Source organism: Protopterus annectens, chromosome 3.part0 (assembly GCF_019279795.1).
Source record: "Protopterus annectens isolate FY-2018-M chromosome 3.part0, PAN1.0, whole genome shotgun sequence".
NCBI lineage: Eukaryota > Metazoa > Chordata > Ceratodontiformes > Protopteridae > Protopterus > Protopterus annectens.
In genome coordinates, this window is record NC_056731.1 from 794,881,328 (window position 1) to 794,897,420 (window position 16,093).

A 16,093-nucleotide genomic window follows, 5' to 3' on the forward strand; every position below is an offset into this window, starting at 1 on the left:
AGAGGAATGCCAAACCTACCTCCAAATCAGAAAACAGAATCTCTAAAACAGATAGCTCAATTAACAAAGATGAGAGCTGTGGAAAGAGTACCACCAACAGAACAGGGCAAAGGATTCTACTCCAGACTCTTCCTAGTACCAAGAAAAGAGAAAAGTTGGAGACCTATTCTCGACCTGTCCGCCTTAAACACATTCATCATTGTCCCAAAATTCAAAATGCTGACCCTACAGCAACTTCTTCCCATGCTGGGCAAGGAGTGTTGGCTGGTAACTCTAGATCTCAAGGAGGCATACCTGCACGTCCCCATACGACCAAATTGCAGAAGATACCTCAGATTTCTTGCAGGATCAGAGCATTATCAATTCTCAGCATTGCCCTTTGGCTTATCTACTGCGCCCAGAGTATTCACAAAATGCCTGGCATCAGTAATCGCTCATTGCAGGCTACAGGGAATCCAAATTTATCCATACCTGGACGACTGCCTGATACAAGCGGACAACAAAAGCAAGCTGACAAAAGACTTACAAAGAGTCATTTGCTTACTACAAGCCCTGGGATACACAGTCAATTTAAAAAAGTCAAGACTAATACCATCCAAAACAAAAACATTCTTGGGGGCAGAATTGGACACAGTAAAACAGATGGCATTCCTAACTGCAGAAAAACAAGAACAACTCCCTCTTTACTTCTTGGCATTAACAAAGCAGAACAAACTAACAGCAAGGAAAGTACTGCAGGCCTTGGGCTTCATGGCATCATGCATAATCCTGGTCCCCCATGCCAGATTGCATATGAGAAAACTACAGTGGTACCTAAAGAATTTATGGTCTCAACACAGGCACAGCTTAGAAACCGAAATACCACTAATCCCATGCCTGAAACAAGAGTTCCTATGGTGGGCTCAAGCATGCCAGTCAAACCCAGGCTTGCCCTTCCACAACTTTCAAGCAAGCCAAACCATCACAACGGACGCCTCAGACCTAGGTTGGGGGGCCCACATGCTGGACAAATGCATACAAGGATTATGGACCCCAGATCAACTGCACCTGCACATAAATCAAAAAGAAATGCTGGCAGTAAAACTAGCAATCCAGAATTTCAGACCATTCCTCAAAAAAGGCCATTTGATGATAAGGACAGACAACACCACAGTCATGTGGTACATCAACAAACAGGGAAGCACTCATTCATACCCCCTATGCCGAATGACTCTGGACCTATGGAATATGGCTCTGAGCTACAACATTCAGTTACAGGCAATATTTGTACCGGGAAAAGAAAACATCCTAGCAGACATGTTAAGCAGAACTACCTCGGATGCTCACGAATGGATGCTACACCCGGACATCTTCAAGGCCATCACACAGAAATGAGGAATGCCACAAATAGACCTATTCGCATCCCCACTCAATCACCAGCTCAAGAAATTATGCACAAGGACATACCACCCACTTGCATGGAAGGTGGACTCTCTATCCTTCAGTTGGAAAGGCCTGACAGCATATGCATTTCCACCTCTTCCTTTGATGCACAAGATACTACTGAAAATCAAAGAGGAGCGTCCAAGGATAATTCTGATAGCTCCAAATTGGCCAAGACAACACTGGTATCCATTGCTGAGGAGCATGTCTCGGGGGAGAACGTGGACACTACCCCTGATGCCTTTGATGTTAACTCAGAACGACTACAACATCATGCATCCAAATCTAAAAACTCTGCAACTAACTGCCTGGAACATTACATAACAGCAACTAACCCAGATTTATCCCAAAGGGTTAAAGACATTATCCTGGAGGCCCGCAGACCTTCTACAAGAAGGAACTATGCAGGAAATGGAAAAGGTTTGTCATTTGGAGCACTGAAAGAGGAAAAGATGTGTCAAAGATAGATATTGCCAACATCCTGGAGTATTTGGCAGAGCTTCTCCATACAGGCCTGTCCTATTCCTCCATCAAGATACATGCATCAGCTATTTCTGCAGAATAGAGCTTGATCCCCTGTCTTCTCACATCCTCTACTCAGGCAGTTCCTCAGAGGAATCAAGAATGTAAAACCTCCTAGGAAACCACCATTACCAGCATGGGACTTGAACTTTGTGCTAGAAAAATTGACACTCCCTCCATTCGAACCAGCAGCAACAGCAGATCTTCAACACCTATCCTGGAAAACTGCTTTCCTACTGGCAATTACTTCAGCAAGAAGGGTTTCGGAACTACAGGCCTTAATGGCAGTACAACCCTTCCTAAACTTCCATCAAGATAGAGTATCCATGAGAACTAATCCTACATTTATGCCTAAGGTGGTATCCAGAGTGTCTCTAAACCAGGCAATCCACCTACCTACCTTCTTTCCCAATCCACAGAACAGGGGGGAAAGACTGCTGCATACCTTGGATGTACATAGACAGTTGCGCTACTACCTGGACAGAACCAAGGGCAATAGAAAACCTGACCAGCTTCTAGTAGCCTATGCAACAGGAAGGGAAGGAAAAGCAATTTCCAAACAGACAATCTCCAAGTGGATAGGAAATTGCATAAGATTCTGTTACTCCTACCATGGAAAGCCAATTCCACAGAACATAAGACCTCACTCTACAAGGGCTACAGCCACTACCACAGCTTTCTTACGAGGAGTGGCAACCAAGGACATTATTGAGGCGGCTACTTGGACCTCCGTACATACATTTGTCAAGCATTATAACTTACGTCTATACTCTAGATCCCGAGCAGGGTTTGCCACTGCTGTATTGCAAGGGATCCTAACTACACCATAATTCTTCTTCCTCCTCCCCTAGTTTGGCTATGGTATTCTACCCATTTGTTATGACTGCAGATGCATCCTTGAAGGACATAGTACAGTTTTGTACCTACCATAAATGTAGATGTCCGAACAGGATAGCATCTGCAGTCAGGATTACCCACCCTCCTTCCCCTCTGTGGTATTCCTAGGGTATTTACCCTCCTAATAGCTAGCTGGGGGGGGATCTCTTATGGTGTATTTGTTTGTATATATGTACATACATGCTTATTTTTTGTTTGCCTACCTTTTTTTTGGAAACATTGGCATTTACCCAAAATTTAGTTTTCCAAGAGGGCAACTGGCATCTGGGGCAAGAAACACTGAGGAAAATGGCGTCGGCTGATGCCTTTATACCCGAAGACCAGCAGAGATGACGTCGGGTGAAGTGCGACACCAGCCGAGGCCAGACCCAGACTTTGGAATCCGGCCGACCGAAGGGCTGCCTGACGACAGGACAACCCATTTGTTATGACTGCAGATGCTATCCTGTTCGGACATCTACATTTATGGTAGGTACAAAACTGTACTTTACCAGGGGTGGATGACTTCCTGAAAGATATTGTTATGCATTTCTTGGCATTTAGTTTTAGTCCATGGCTCTGACGCCAATTGTTTATCTGTGTCAGCCCTTCCTGGAGAATATTTGTGTTGGTGTGGGATTCAATGACAGCTCCTAATTTGCAATCATCTGCAAATTTAGTCAGCCAGAGACCACTGACATTGGCCTTGACTTCAGAGAAGTAAATGCCAAAAAAGAGTGGTCCAAAGACCAATCCCTGAGGGACCCAACTTGTGACTTACCTCTTTCTAGAGGTGGGCTCCCCAGTTCTAACTTCCTGGGTCCTGTCTGTGAGCCAGTTGGCTATTCACCAGGTGACATACGGGTCTGTAACTAACCTCTTGAGTTTGTTGACAGTGCCTGAGTGGGGTATTGTATAAAATGCCTTGGCCAGGTCAAGGTAGGCAGTGTGAACCATTTTGCTCTCATCCATTGTTTGCTGACCTTCTCAAAGAAGTCCTCCAGGCTGAGTAGGCATGACCTGCCGTTAATGAAACCGAATTGGGTTGGTTTCAGTGTCTGGAGATCTACTATATCATTATTGATCATTTCCATGATAATCCTTTCCATGGCTTTGCAAATAAGACTAGTGAGACTTATGGGTCTGTAATTTCCATGGTCTTTAGATGACCCACCTTTGTGAAGAGGGATGACTGTTGCTTTTCTCCATTCAGGAGGCATGAAGCCTGTTTGGAAGCTACAGTTAAATAGCAATTCCAGAGGGCCTAATAAGTCATGTTTCATGCTATTTAGTAGGCATCTTGGAATATTGTCTGGGACCATTGATGATGTGTTCTTGGCCTTACAGAGAGCATTAAGGACCTGTTCCCTGGTTGTAGCAGGTGGAGTTATATTTGATGGTATTTCCTGAGGGAAGGTTGAGGGGGAGAGAGGGGTAAAGTTGGAGCTGAACTTGTCGGCCAGTAGGTTTTTTATAACTTCTGACTCCGTATAGGTGGCTCCATTTATAATGCTCTCAGCACACAATTATGTATTGCCTTTGAGGTTGTGGACATGGCTAAAGAATGCCTTGTGATTGTCCTTGGCCTGGGGGCACCTTTTCTGAGGTCTGATGAGCATCAGCATTGGGTGCCTTAACCTGGCCTTCAGTTCATCCTGCAGCGCCAGTTCTGCTTACCAAAAGTGGCCCACTGGGTGCTCGCATTCCATGCCTGGCTCCAAGCCAGAGAGTCAGGCTTCTTACCTATTTAAAATTTAAGAATAGGTTGAGATTGTTTCAGTCCCAAGTCCTCTAGTCATTCACTTTACCAGATAAAACTGCGTCCGCCAAGTGCCAGCTATCCTGAGGAAAACCTCGGTGAAAACCAGCTACTGGATGGTTCAATTTGTCTTTTGCCCCTATACCCAGGTCAGATGAATGATTTGCACGTCATGACTGCTGCGGACCTCCACCAGCGTTTCCTCTGGCTTTGCCCTGCCCAGGCATAGTTCACCATCTTTCATGTCCCACTAGGTACACTCACGCGCCACCTCAAATTTGGCTTTGGTAGACTTTATTTGTCCTCTGAGTTGTTTGTTTAGTTTGATGAGAATGCTTGCATCCTGCTGGGTACTGCACCTCCTAATTTTTGCCATGATTTTCTTCCTACTGTTATACAACCTATTGTTTTGTTTTTTTTTGAGTTAGTTCTGTACTTCTTCCTGGTTGGTATAGCTGCCTCTATGCAGCTATTAACTTGCTTGTATAGGATTTCAGTGAACAGTTCTGCATATGTTGTAGTGTTCTCGGGATTTTTCGGGGGGGGGGGGGGTTGAAATTTTGCCAGATTATCACTTAATAGCAGGAGGTTAGCCTTAGAGTAGTTTTTGAATATTCACGGGTTAGCTGGGGGTCCAGGTTTTATTTTTACTTCAAAGGAGTCCATGTTGTGGTCTGACCTTACCAAGGAAGACATTACACTAGGGGGTGTTCAGCACTCCCCATATTAGTGAGGACCAGATCCAGTATGGTTGCACCCCTGTTCAGTGCATTTACAGTCTGGCTCAGGGAGTTTGTGTTTACAAAATCCAGAAATCCATGTGCCTGTACATTTGGCGTCATAGAGGATTCCCAGTTAAAAGTGGGGTAATTAAAGTTGCCCATTAATATGGTATTGGGTTGGATGGTGAGTGTTTCCAGTAAGTTTAAATACATGGTATGGGTTTCCTGGGTCATAGAGGGGGACCTATATCTTGCAAGATAGTGATATTGTATTTTGCCTATGGTGATTTGAACATAGAGTAGCTTAAGTGCATTGTCCTGTGTGACCAGCCTTGAGGTATATTTATTTTTGATGTAAATAGAGACACCTCCATTTTTAGTCCCTGCCTGTATAGTAGCTGGTCTAAATGTGTGGAAGGCATTATACCCTTGTACTGTTGGTGTGCTCTCCTTGGCTTTAAACCATGCTTCAGTTACCGCACAGCCATTACCATTCTCTAGAGTGAAGACAGCTTCTAAGGGATGGAGTTTTTTGTTAGATTTTTTTGTTTTTGATTTGCTTTGTCAGAAGTACTCTCAGTTTGCATTGACAAAAAAAGACACTATGGGGGAAGACAATGTTTTAGCTAATATTTGAAAGCCTAGAGGGGAGAAGTGCAGACCATCACTGGCAAAGCAGGGTGGTCTGTTGACCATCCCCTTCCATGCTGACAAATATTGCACCCCCCTTAGAATGACACCAGAAACTAAGCCAATTATTAGTCATTTGTCTTTTGTTCGTATTGTGACATCATCCTTGGAGAAGGTAAAATGCTGCTCAATGCTAGGCTCATACCAGCCTGGGACACATTTCAGTAGCAGTGACTTCAGCACTGTATGGTGGTGGACTTGGGTTTGAGTACCAAATGAAAGCTAGTGCTGTCCTTTTACTTCTATGATTCTGACAGTGTGTAAGCTAGCTATTTCTCTGTATTTGTGTTATGTGTTTGTAATTTGTCACTGCAAATACAGCAGTTGTCATCGTCATTTTATGAGGCACAGTCAGACATGCAGATAATGTGGTAGAAACAGTGTATACAGACCTTGTAAACAATTTTCCCAGTCTTATTTAAACCTCTTTTTGCAGAATGCATTGCAGGTCTTAGTGCAAACAATGTTAAGTGTCTCTCCCGAGACTTTGTTAAAATAGTGTGACTAGGGCAAGTGTACATAACAGATTAGTTTTAAATCGCAGTTTTTGCTCTTAAATGTGTTAATGCATCAGTATTGTTTCTCACTTTTACTAACGTTGTTTCATGTTTTAATTAACATAATTTAATGTAGAGCCCTTCTGTATCCTTGGTCCCCCCCCCTGAAAAATGATTGGCCAATGGCAGCATTTACCCAGTCACCAAAATATAAGTAAACAAGCTAACATGCATACTGTTGTGGGCTTGATACTGCAAAATGCCATGGACTGTACTTGACTGAAATACACTATGTGTTGTCCTTTTTCTGAACCAGAAATGCCATTTTAATTGGCTTTCTTCTACCACAGGAAAGCTGATCTTCTTGATTAAGCCACATGTACACTTGACATGGCTCCTTCCAAGATCATTAGCGGTTGCTGTATTTTGTTGTTGATGTTGTAATGATGTATGCCACTCTATTGTGCTGTACTTTAACATCATACACTGTGGTTGTATTGTAGGACATGTCCAGTCTTATGCATACAATTTATGAAGTTGTGGATTCCTCTGTGAATCAGTCTTCCTCCAGTAACAGTAAAACACTACGAGTAAAACTGACTGTGACCCCTGAACCCTGCAGCCGAAGGAGGGACAGTTCTATCAATGGCCAAGGTAAGCAGAGTATAATCAGTAGTGTTTGGCTGCTGCAAGAAAAATACAGTCCTGCCAAACTCCATTTATTTCTCATTAAATGAATGTTTAATTGTTTTTCTTTGTATTTTTTAGATCGAGATAATGTTCGTAGTAGACATGAGGCTGAAAATTTGGAAGACATGAAGAGTGCAGATAAAAGGCTTTCTGTACATATAAGGTAAGAGGACAGTGCTAAACTGCTAAGAATCAAGTTATATAGCATTTCAGCATTTCGTTTTTAGTGGTACTTAAAACTAAAACTTCTTTTCACAGTCCTTTTTTCTTTCAAGAGGGTCCATCTGAATGAGTTTTTTATACTGACACATATGTACAGTAATATGGCTAAATGTGTGGGCATGCTTTACAAGCCAGGTGAATTAATGGTATCCAAGCTCACTTTTAAAATAAATGTACCCTTTGCCCTTCTGTATATAAATCGGTAACGCAGTTGTAATACTTTAACTATCAGATTTTGAATATATCAAACCCTACATTTGTCACCCTGTTTTTTTTTTGTCTTGCATGCCTCAAAATGTTTTAATTCCACGTAACTGCCAATCTGTTTTAGATTATGCACAAAACTATGCAGAAATTCCCTCAAGTGTGAATACTTGTGGACAGGTAGACAATTCCAGCCCTTCCTTGCTTGGCAATAAATTGTAACACCAAGATAAATCCACACACTCAGTGATATATATCATCTTAAAAGTTCAACTTTGCTGAAAGTGGCCTAAGATTAGCATGTAGTACTCCAGTGCTGGCCAGAAGAATTGTGGATATAGCCAAAAATAATGGGGAAACAAATGCTCAAAATCAGGGGTATTTTAAATATTTATTTTTATTTATTTATCTGTCTGTCTGTCTGTCTGTCTGTCTATCTTTGTTGACCAGGAATGTTTGACTGGGATATATAGTCTTTTTTAGCAGAGACATGGGGAAAAGCTCCAATATTCACATAAATAGGCAGTATACAGTATATTTAAGCAGTAACCAATGACGTGGTGTGGTATATTGAAGATTTATCCACGGCTGGTGTGGTTTAATCATGAGGGTGAAGCCTGAGTGATTAAGTAAAGCCAACCATGGGTAAATCTTCAATATACCACAACCACAGAGTCGGTTATTGCTATTATACAATGACATTATTTAAGAAAAAAGATACTTACTTTTCTTAAATAATGTCTTTGTATAACGGCACATTACTGTTCTTCCGCCGGTGGTGGTATATTGCTTCCTTGTTTTGATGTACTGTGCATGCGTATGGGGCTTGCGTTCCCACGCATACCCAGTACATCAATGCTTTGAAATGAAAGCAACAGAGAAAAGAAAGCCTCTGTTGCTCCGTTTTTGTTTTTTTTTTTTGTTTGTTTATTTTTTAAAGTTTTGGACACCTTATACCAATGGAAAAAAGTAAGGGTGGCCGGACCTTTTTCTGTTGGTATATTGTGGGGTTTACAATGGCACGCTGGTCAATCAGCATGCACATTTTGGAATATTAATGGGGGGGGGGGGTTCATTGTATAATTTAATTTTCCACATTGTATATAATATTTTGTCTTGATTACTGCTAACCTTGTGTCACACAATTTGTGACTATAGGAAGATGAGAAAATAAAAGATTAACTCTGCATTGGTATAATGATGTAGTAGATAGAAGTACAAAGAAAAACAAGAGGAGAAAAAGACTGACATTTGGGTTGAAACTAATAAGTAATAGTATGATGAGGGAGAATGACGATTAAGTAGACATAGGTAGTTAAGAAATATAATCAGTTATATATCTGCAGTAGTAGATAGAAGGGAAGGTATAATAATTTCCATATGGGAATTTAGTACCGAGCAGCTATCATTTTGTTGGAGGAATTGCAGCTTGTATTTTCCTCAGGATTGGAAGCAAGTTGCTATAATTACCTAAAGTGTTTAGAGCAGTTAAGAGGCAGTGAGATGTAAATTGCAGGTGCCTGTGAATGCTGGTGTGTAACTTTTCCCGTCATTGATGGGGACATGTCAGACTTTAAAGCAGCTTCCCCTGTACTTGAATTCCTCTTATTCTGTAGTATTATGGATGGCACCTATTACAAGAATAGCAAAAGTTTTAAAATTGTATTATACTGACTGAACAATGAATCTCTGCTCCCAAACACTTTTTCCAACCTTAATTGGCTAGTGAAAAGAAAAAGACCAGGAAATTAAAAGAGGACAGCATAAAGGAGCACTCTGCTAGTAGGGAGATAGGCCAAGCATGTGTAAATGTGGAAAAGCATATATTTAGTTGGACAGTTAGTGCGTTAATATGATGAGTGTGTGTGTGTGTGTGTGTGTGTGTGTGTGTGTGTGTGTGTGTTTGCGTGGGTGTGTGTGTGTATAGATATCTACATATATATATATATATATACATTATTGTGTTAAAAATGGGAAAATGCATTAGAATGCAGGAGAACACCAGACAAAAGTACAGTATGTTGCTATAAAGGAAAACGAGGTAAAGTTATAAAATTCTAGAGAAGAGATCAGACTAAACAGGAAAATCACTGAAACACATCTCTAGCAAAATGCTGTCAACTTATACAAAACACAAGATCCATTTCAGTAACTAGAAGGACAACTGATAACATTAAATTTTATGAGGTACACACTAAAAATATCACACAAAAATCTGGACATTCTGCAAAATTATGGACATATGAGAGTTATGATTTAAAGCAATTTATGTTTGCATGGTTGCTGTTCTGCTGAGTATGTATTTGTACATTAGAATGTTTTTAGTCCTCATTATTGTGCTTTGCTCCCTTGGTAGCTTATTTCTGTTTGTAAATGCTTTTGCATTTCATATGTTAATAAATAGTTGTTAGAAGCAGTGAGTATTTTTTGCCTACTGCCCAGTCTACTGAAGAGAGGGAGAGTGAAAATGTGACATAAACAACAGTGCATAAATTGTGAAAGGAAACATCTGGGACCAAAAAAGAAACTACTGTACCTCACTTTCACATCTAAAGTTGTCAAATAATAGCATTACCTTGAAAAAAGTACTTTACTTGTTAGCTCGTAAAGAATCTGCTTTTATTATATATGTCAGTCTGTGCTATGCCTGGTGAAGCTTGATTACATTATATGTGTCACAAACCTTCTGCTTCAAGGATTATTGTGGTATCATCTCTTGGTTGCAGAGGATTCTCCTCAGAATGTATGAACTGTGGATGTTCTTCGTCTTCCCTTGCTGCAGTCCTGACAATTGGGTATAGTCCGCGTCCCCGTCGGCCCGAATACCAGAGTATAAGGCTGACGTCGGTCATGGCGCCTTAGACTGACGTCAGTACGTCAGGGTACTAATGCGCATGACCGACGTCATTTCCTCAGTCTTTTTTGCCGCATGGTCCGATGCAGAAGCAATTTTGCGAGTGCAGGTTGGCGTTCTGAGATTTTCCGAAACCGGAGTTTCAGACCGATACAGAGTTGGCTAAGTAACCCCGTTAGAACATTTTGGTTTTTCTTGCCTCAGTATTTAACGGATGTCAGAAAAAGTGAATAACTGTATTTCTTGTGGGAAGCAGATACCGCATAGGGATTATCATACATTGTGTATACCTTGTTTAGGGCCTGAGCACGACGTTGTTGGTTGCCGCTCTTGTGCTAGATTTAACAAGGGCACTATTAAGAGGAGGCTTGGTTGTGCTAGGTTAGTGTTTGGGAAGCGTTGCAATTATACTATGGCGTCGGATGCTCCGGCCTGCTTCATCTAACATGCGCAAGGACAAGACAGTGAAGTCTAGGGGTGAGGAACCGGCAGTCCCGGACCTCGTTCCTTTAGTAGGTTCAGGGAGCCAGAGGTTTTGCCAGGAGTCTCTATGGAGTCTCAGGCAGATACTTTACTGTTACAGGATGTGCCCTCTCAGGAGGTAGGCCAGGCTGAGGGGCTTCTCAGGTAACTGTTCTTCCCTCTCTTCCCAAGGTAGTTAGGGCCTCTCCTTCTGTTGCCAAAGCTTCTTTTAGAGGAAGGCCAAGTTCAGCTTCTGTAGGGGCTTCTCCTAGCATTTCGGGCTCTGTGCCTAAGAAACATATGCTTAAAATGGCAGAAGATTTGATTACTCTGATTAGAGGTTCTATGCCCCCACCTGATAAGAGGCCTAGGCTGGAACAGGAGTTTGATAGTTTTGAACAGTGTTCACAGGCTTCAGAGTCTTCTGTGGAAGACTTGCAAGAGTTTCCTACTTATTCTGATTCTGATGTGGATGATTCCACTCCTTCAGCTTCTCCTCCTGAGGATTTTTCATTTTCAGAGACTCTTCACTCCATGAGGGAGCACTTTAAATGGGAAGGCCAAGATTACTCTGACTCCAGAAAAAGGCTTAGGCAATTCTTGTTTTTGCCCCAGCATAGGCCTTTAGCTATTCCTCCTGTGTTGAATCTGGTGGAGGCTGATTTTGCAGAGGCTTCTCTGAACCCTGATTCCTTGCCTCCTGCTCCTGTTAAGCCTGATAGGTATTATAGGGTGCCCGAAGCCCATAAGTATTTGTTTAAGAGTCCCAGGGCGGACCCAGAAACTGTTTCTCAGGGGCCTAAAGGTGTTAAAGCTTCTGTGGTTAAAAATCCTGTACCCTCTGATAAAGAGGCAAGGGCTTTGGACAGGTGGGGTAAGAAAGTATATACTTCTTCCACTCTAGCCATGAGGCGTTGAATTGTCAGTTTCATATGCTGAAATATCAGAATTATCTCCTTTCACAATTGAAATCTAAGGTGGATGCTTTGGCGGAAGGTATTGAGTGTAAAGAATTGCTGGATTTGGTTCATGTGTCTGAACAAGTGGGTAAGCATTCTTTGCAGTGTGGTTTTGATGCTGTTCAGGCCTCCTCGAGGGTGGCTGCTACTAGTTCTGTTCTTCGCAGACATGCATGGTTGAAGGATCAGAATTTAGCTGAGCATGTTAAGACCAGGATTTTGGATGCTCCTTTACAGTCTGATGTGTTGTTTGGACCGCCTGTGGAAGCAGTTTTAAAGAAAATGGAGGACAAAGCTAAGTCTATGCAGACTGTTAAAGATTTTGCAGGTGCAGCCTCCGAAGTTTAGTAGAAATTGGCCTGCTAAGGGGTGGACATATCCTGCTTATGGTTCCCAGTCTAGGGGTAGGTCTAGACGTGGTAGGGGCAGGGCTCAAGGTTCGTTTAGGCCTAGATCAGACAGTTCACCTGCTCAGACTTCTGGTGAGGGCAGGGGTCAGTCCTTTCGTAAGCAGAACCAATGACCTGCCTTTTCAGCTGCCAGTGGACTCTCGTCTGGCAGCTCCTTTGGGAGGAAGATTGTCTCTTTTCAAAGAAAATTGGGATTTAATCACTCAAGACAGATGGGTGCTGGATATCATTCATCACGGGTACAGATTTTATTTCCACACAATGCCCCTTTCAAAGGCATGCCAGATGTTCCTCCTCCACAAAGAAAAGAGGCTGCAAGCAAGTTTCTCAGTTACTCCAGATAGGGGCTATTCAGCCAGTCCCTGTATCAGAAAGGGGCTTGGATTTTATTCTCGCCTGTTCCTAGTACCAAAGAAGGGGAACACGTGGAGACCAATTTTGGATTTATCTATCCTCAACACTTATCTGGACATTCCCAAGTTCAAGATGTTGACGTTACAGCAACTGTTACCTCTGCTGGGCAAGGATCACTGGATGGTAACTTTGGATCTCAAGGAAGCTTACCTTCATGTGCCCATAAGGCTAAGTTGCAGAAAGTATCTGCGGTTTCGAACTGGAGATTTTCATTATCAGTTCTCTGCATTGCCCTTTGGCTTATCTACTGCGCCCAGAGTATTCACAAAGGTTCTGGCTCCAGTGATAGCTTACTTCAGGCTTCAAGGCATTCAAATTTATCCTTACTTGGACGACTGCCTGATTCTGGCTCAAGAAAAGGAACACCTTCTACAGCATCTGGAATATGTCATAGCAGTGCTAAGATGCCTAGGGTATTCTGTGAACGAAATAAAGTCCAGTCTAGTACCCTCTCAAGACATGTGCTTTCTGGGTGTGAGACTGAATACAGCAGCCCAGATGGCCTTTTAACCCCGGACAAACAAAAGAGTCTGTCACTTTACTTCCATCAACTATCTCATCAGTCCGTGCTGACTGCAAGGACAGTCCTTCAAGCATTAGGGTTCATGGCATCTTGTATTCTGGTGCTTCCCAATGCCAAACTGCATATGAGGAAGCTGCAATGGTATCTCAAAAATGTATGGACACAGCACTGCCAAGATTTGGACACTGTCATTCAAATAATACCTTGCCTTCAAAAGGAATTCTTGTGGTGGGCTCAGGAATGTCACCTAAACAAGGGACTCTCTGTGACCCGGCCAGAGGCGAGTCAGATTTTAACGACAGATGCCTCGGACACTGCTTGGGGAGCTCATCTACATGGAAAGTGGATACAAGACAAGTGGCCTGCCAGACTACAGCATCTACATATCAACATGAAGGAGATGTTAGCAGTCCAGTTTGCATTGATGGCGTTCAAGGAATTACTTCTTCCAGGGCAGGTGTTGATTCTGACAGACAACACAACTGTCATGTGGTACATCAACAAGCAAGGGGGAACACATTCTTATCCTCTATGCAGGCAAGCAATGATTTTATGGGAGACTGCGTTAAGCCTGCAACTGACTCTTCAGGCAAGGTTTCTGCCAGGAGCACAGAACTCCTAGCAGATGTATTAAGCAGACAAATCATGGATCCCCACGAGTGGAAACTGGATCTTCATGTATTTCAGAAATTGACAGTGTCATGGGGAACTCCAGACATAGATCTGTTCGCTTCTCCACTAAACCACCAGCTGCCAAAGTATTGCACAAAGGGGTTTCATCACACAGCTTGGAAAGTGGATGCTCTGTCTTTCAGTTGGAAAAACCTTCATGTCTATGCCTTTCCACCTCTACCTCTTCTTCCAAAGGTATTACTAAAGGTCAGACAGGACAGGCCAAGGATGATTTTGATAGCTCCAGATTGGCCTCGGCAACACTGGTACCCACTTCTAAGGAGTCTTGTAAAGAAGCCTCCATGGCCTTTACCTCTGATTCCTCATCTGTTATCTCAGAAGGACGGTCATCTGCTCAATGTCAAGCTTCAATCTCTTCATCTCACAGCTTGGCATATTCTGTGTTGAAGCATGGTAGGTCTCAGCTTCCTCAACAAGTTTTAAATGTGATTATGGAAGCTAGAAGGCCTAGTACTAGGAGAGTGTACGCAGAAAAATGGAAGAGATTTTTATTTTGGAGTACAGCAAAGAATTTGGAGATTTCAGAGCCTAATTTGAGTGTGGCTCTTCAATATCTTACTGAATTATTGGACAAAGGTTTGTCCTTCTCTTCCATAAAGATTCATGCTGCAGCAATTTCAGCTCACTATGATTGTGACCCACCTTTGTTTTCGCATCCTTTGTTCAAGCAGTTTCTTAGAGGGGCAAAGAATATAAGACCCCCGTAGAGCTCCTACTCCTGCTTGGGATCTCAATTTTGTGTTGGAAAAACTTACTCTACAACCTTTTGAGCCTGCAGCTACTGCTGAATTGAAATATTTGTCATGGAAGACTGCTTTTCTGTTGGCTATTACTTCTGCAAGAAGGGTGTCTGAGTTGCAGGCCCTTATGGCAGTAGAGCCCTTTTGATTTTCCATAAGGACAGGGTATCATTACGTACTAATCCTTCCTTTATGCCTAAGGTGGTTTCTAGTGTGGCTTTAAACCAAACTATTCATTTGCCTACGTTTTTGCAGATCCTCAAAATAAAGGGGAAAAGATTTTGCACACTTTAGATGTACACAGGCAATTGCGTTATTATCTGAGCAGGACTAAAGATTTTAGGCAGTCTCAGCAGTTACTTGTTTCTTTTGCTTTGAGTTCACAGGGCAAGCCTGTGTCAAAACAAACTATTTCTAGGTGGATTGGCTTTTGCATTGCATTTTGTTATTCCCATCATGGCAAAGAGGTTCCAGCTGGGATTAGGCCTCATTCCACTAGGGCTACTGCCACTTCAACAGCATTTCTAAGGGGGGTGGCAACTAAGGATATTCTGGAAGCAGCTACTTGGAGTTCAGTGCATACTTTCTCTAGGCATTATCACCTGCCTATATACTCTAAGACTAGAGCTGGTTTTGCCACAGCTGTTTTACAAGGCATGTTGTCAGCTCCTGCTACTTTATAATTTGCCAGCCTCCCTTACCTCTGCTTTGGGATTCTACCCAATTGTCAGGACTGCAGCAAGGGAAGACGAAGAACATAGTACAGTTTTGTACCTACCATAAATGTAGATGTTCGAGGATTCCCTTGCTGCAGTCCAATTTACCCTCCCTCCTTCCCCTCTGTGTTTCAGGGTGGTTGTGTAGGTGAGTTTACATGCTTATATTTTTTATATGTATTACTGTATATATTGTACATGTTTTTTGGTACAGGTTGTTTTTGGGGCTTGTCTTTTTGGGTCTTCTGACATCTGGGGCAAGAAAAGACTGAGGAAATGACGTCGGTCATGCGCATTAGTACCCTGACGTACTGACGTCAGTCTAAGGCGCCATGACCGACGTCAGCCTTATACTCTGGTATTCGGGCCGACGGGGACGCGGACTATACCCAATTGTCAGGACTGCAGCAAGGGAATCCTCGAACATCTACATTTATGGTAGGTACAAAACTGTACTTTTACTTCACATTTTCACTGCCTCTCTCTTTAGGAGGTGGGGCTGCATATAAAAAACACAGTGTTTACTGTGGCTTTCTTTATTTTATCAAATAACTGTATACTCATTTTAGGGTCTACATCAGATCATCGAAACAGCTCATTATCAAATGCCATAACGTCGAACTGCAAAACCCGAACTCTAACAATATCGAAACCTCAAAACAGCAAATTTTTTCCCAGGGAAAAAAATTGCTGTTCCGAGAAACACACACACACCACA

General features: G+C 42.5%; 1 protein-coding gene across 1 annotated transcript in view; it reads left to right on the forward strand.

The window, feature by feature from the left end:
- NKD2 (NKD inhibitor of WNT signaling pathway 2) overlaps positions 1-16,093 on the forward strand; it is a 420,097-nt gene that overhangs the window by 354,631 nt on the left and 49,373 nt on the right. Inside the window, exons 4-5 of the mRNA XM_044065142.1 lie at positions 6,992-7,142; positions 7,257-7,341. Of these exons, the coding sequence (XP_043921077.1) occupies positions 6,992-7,142; positions 7,257-7,341 (236 nt within the window). The remainder of the gene's footprint in view (positions 1-6,991; positions 7,143-7,256; positions 7,342-16,093) is intronic.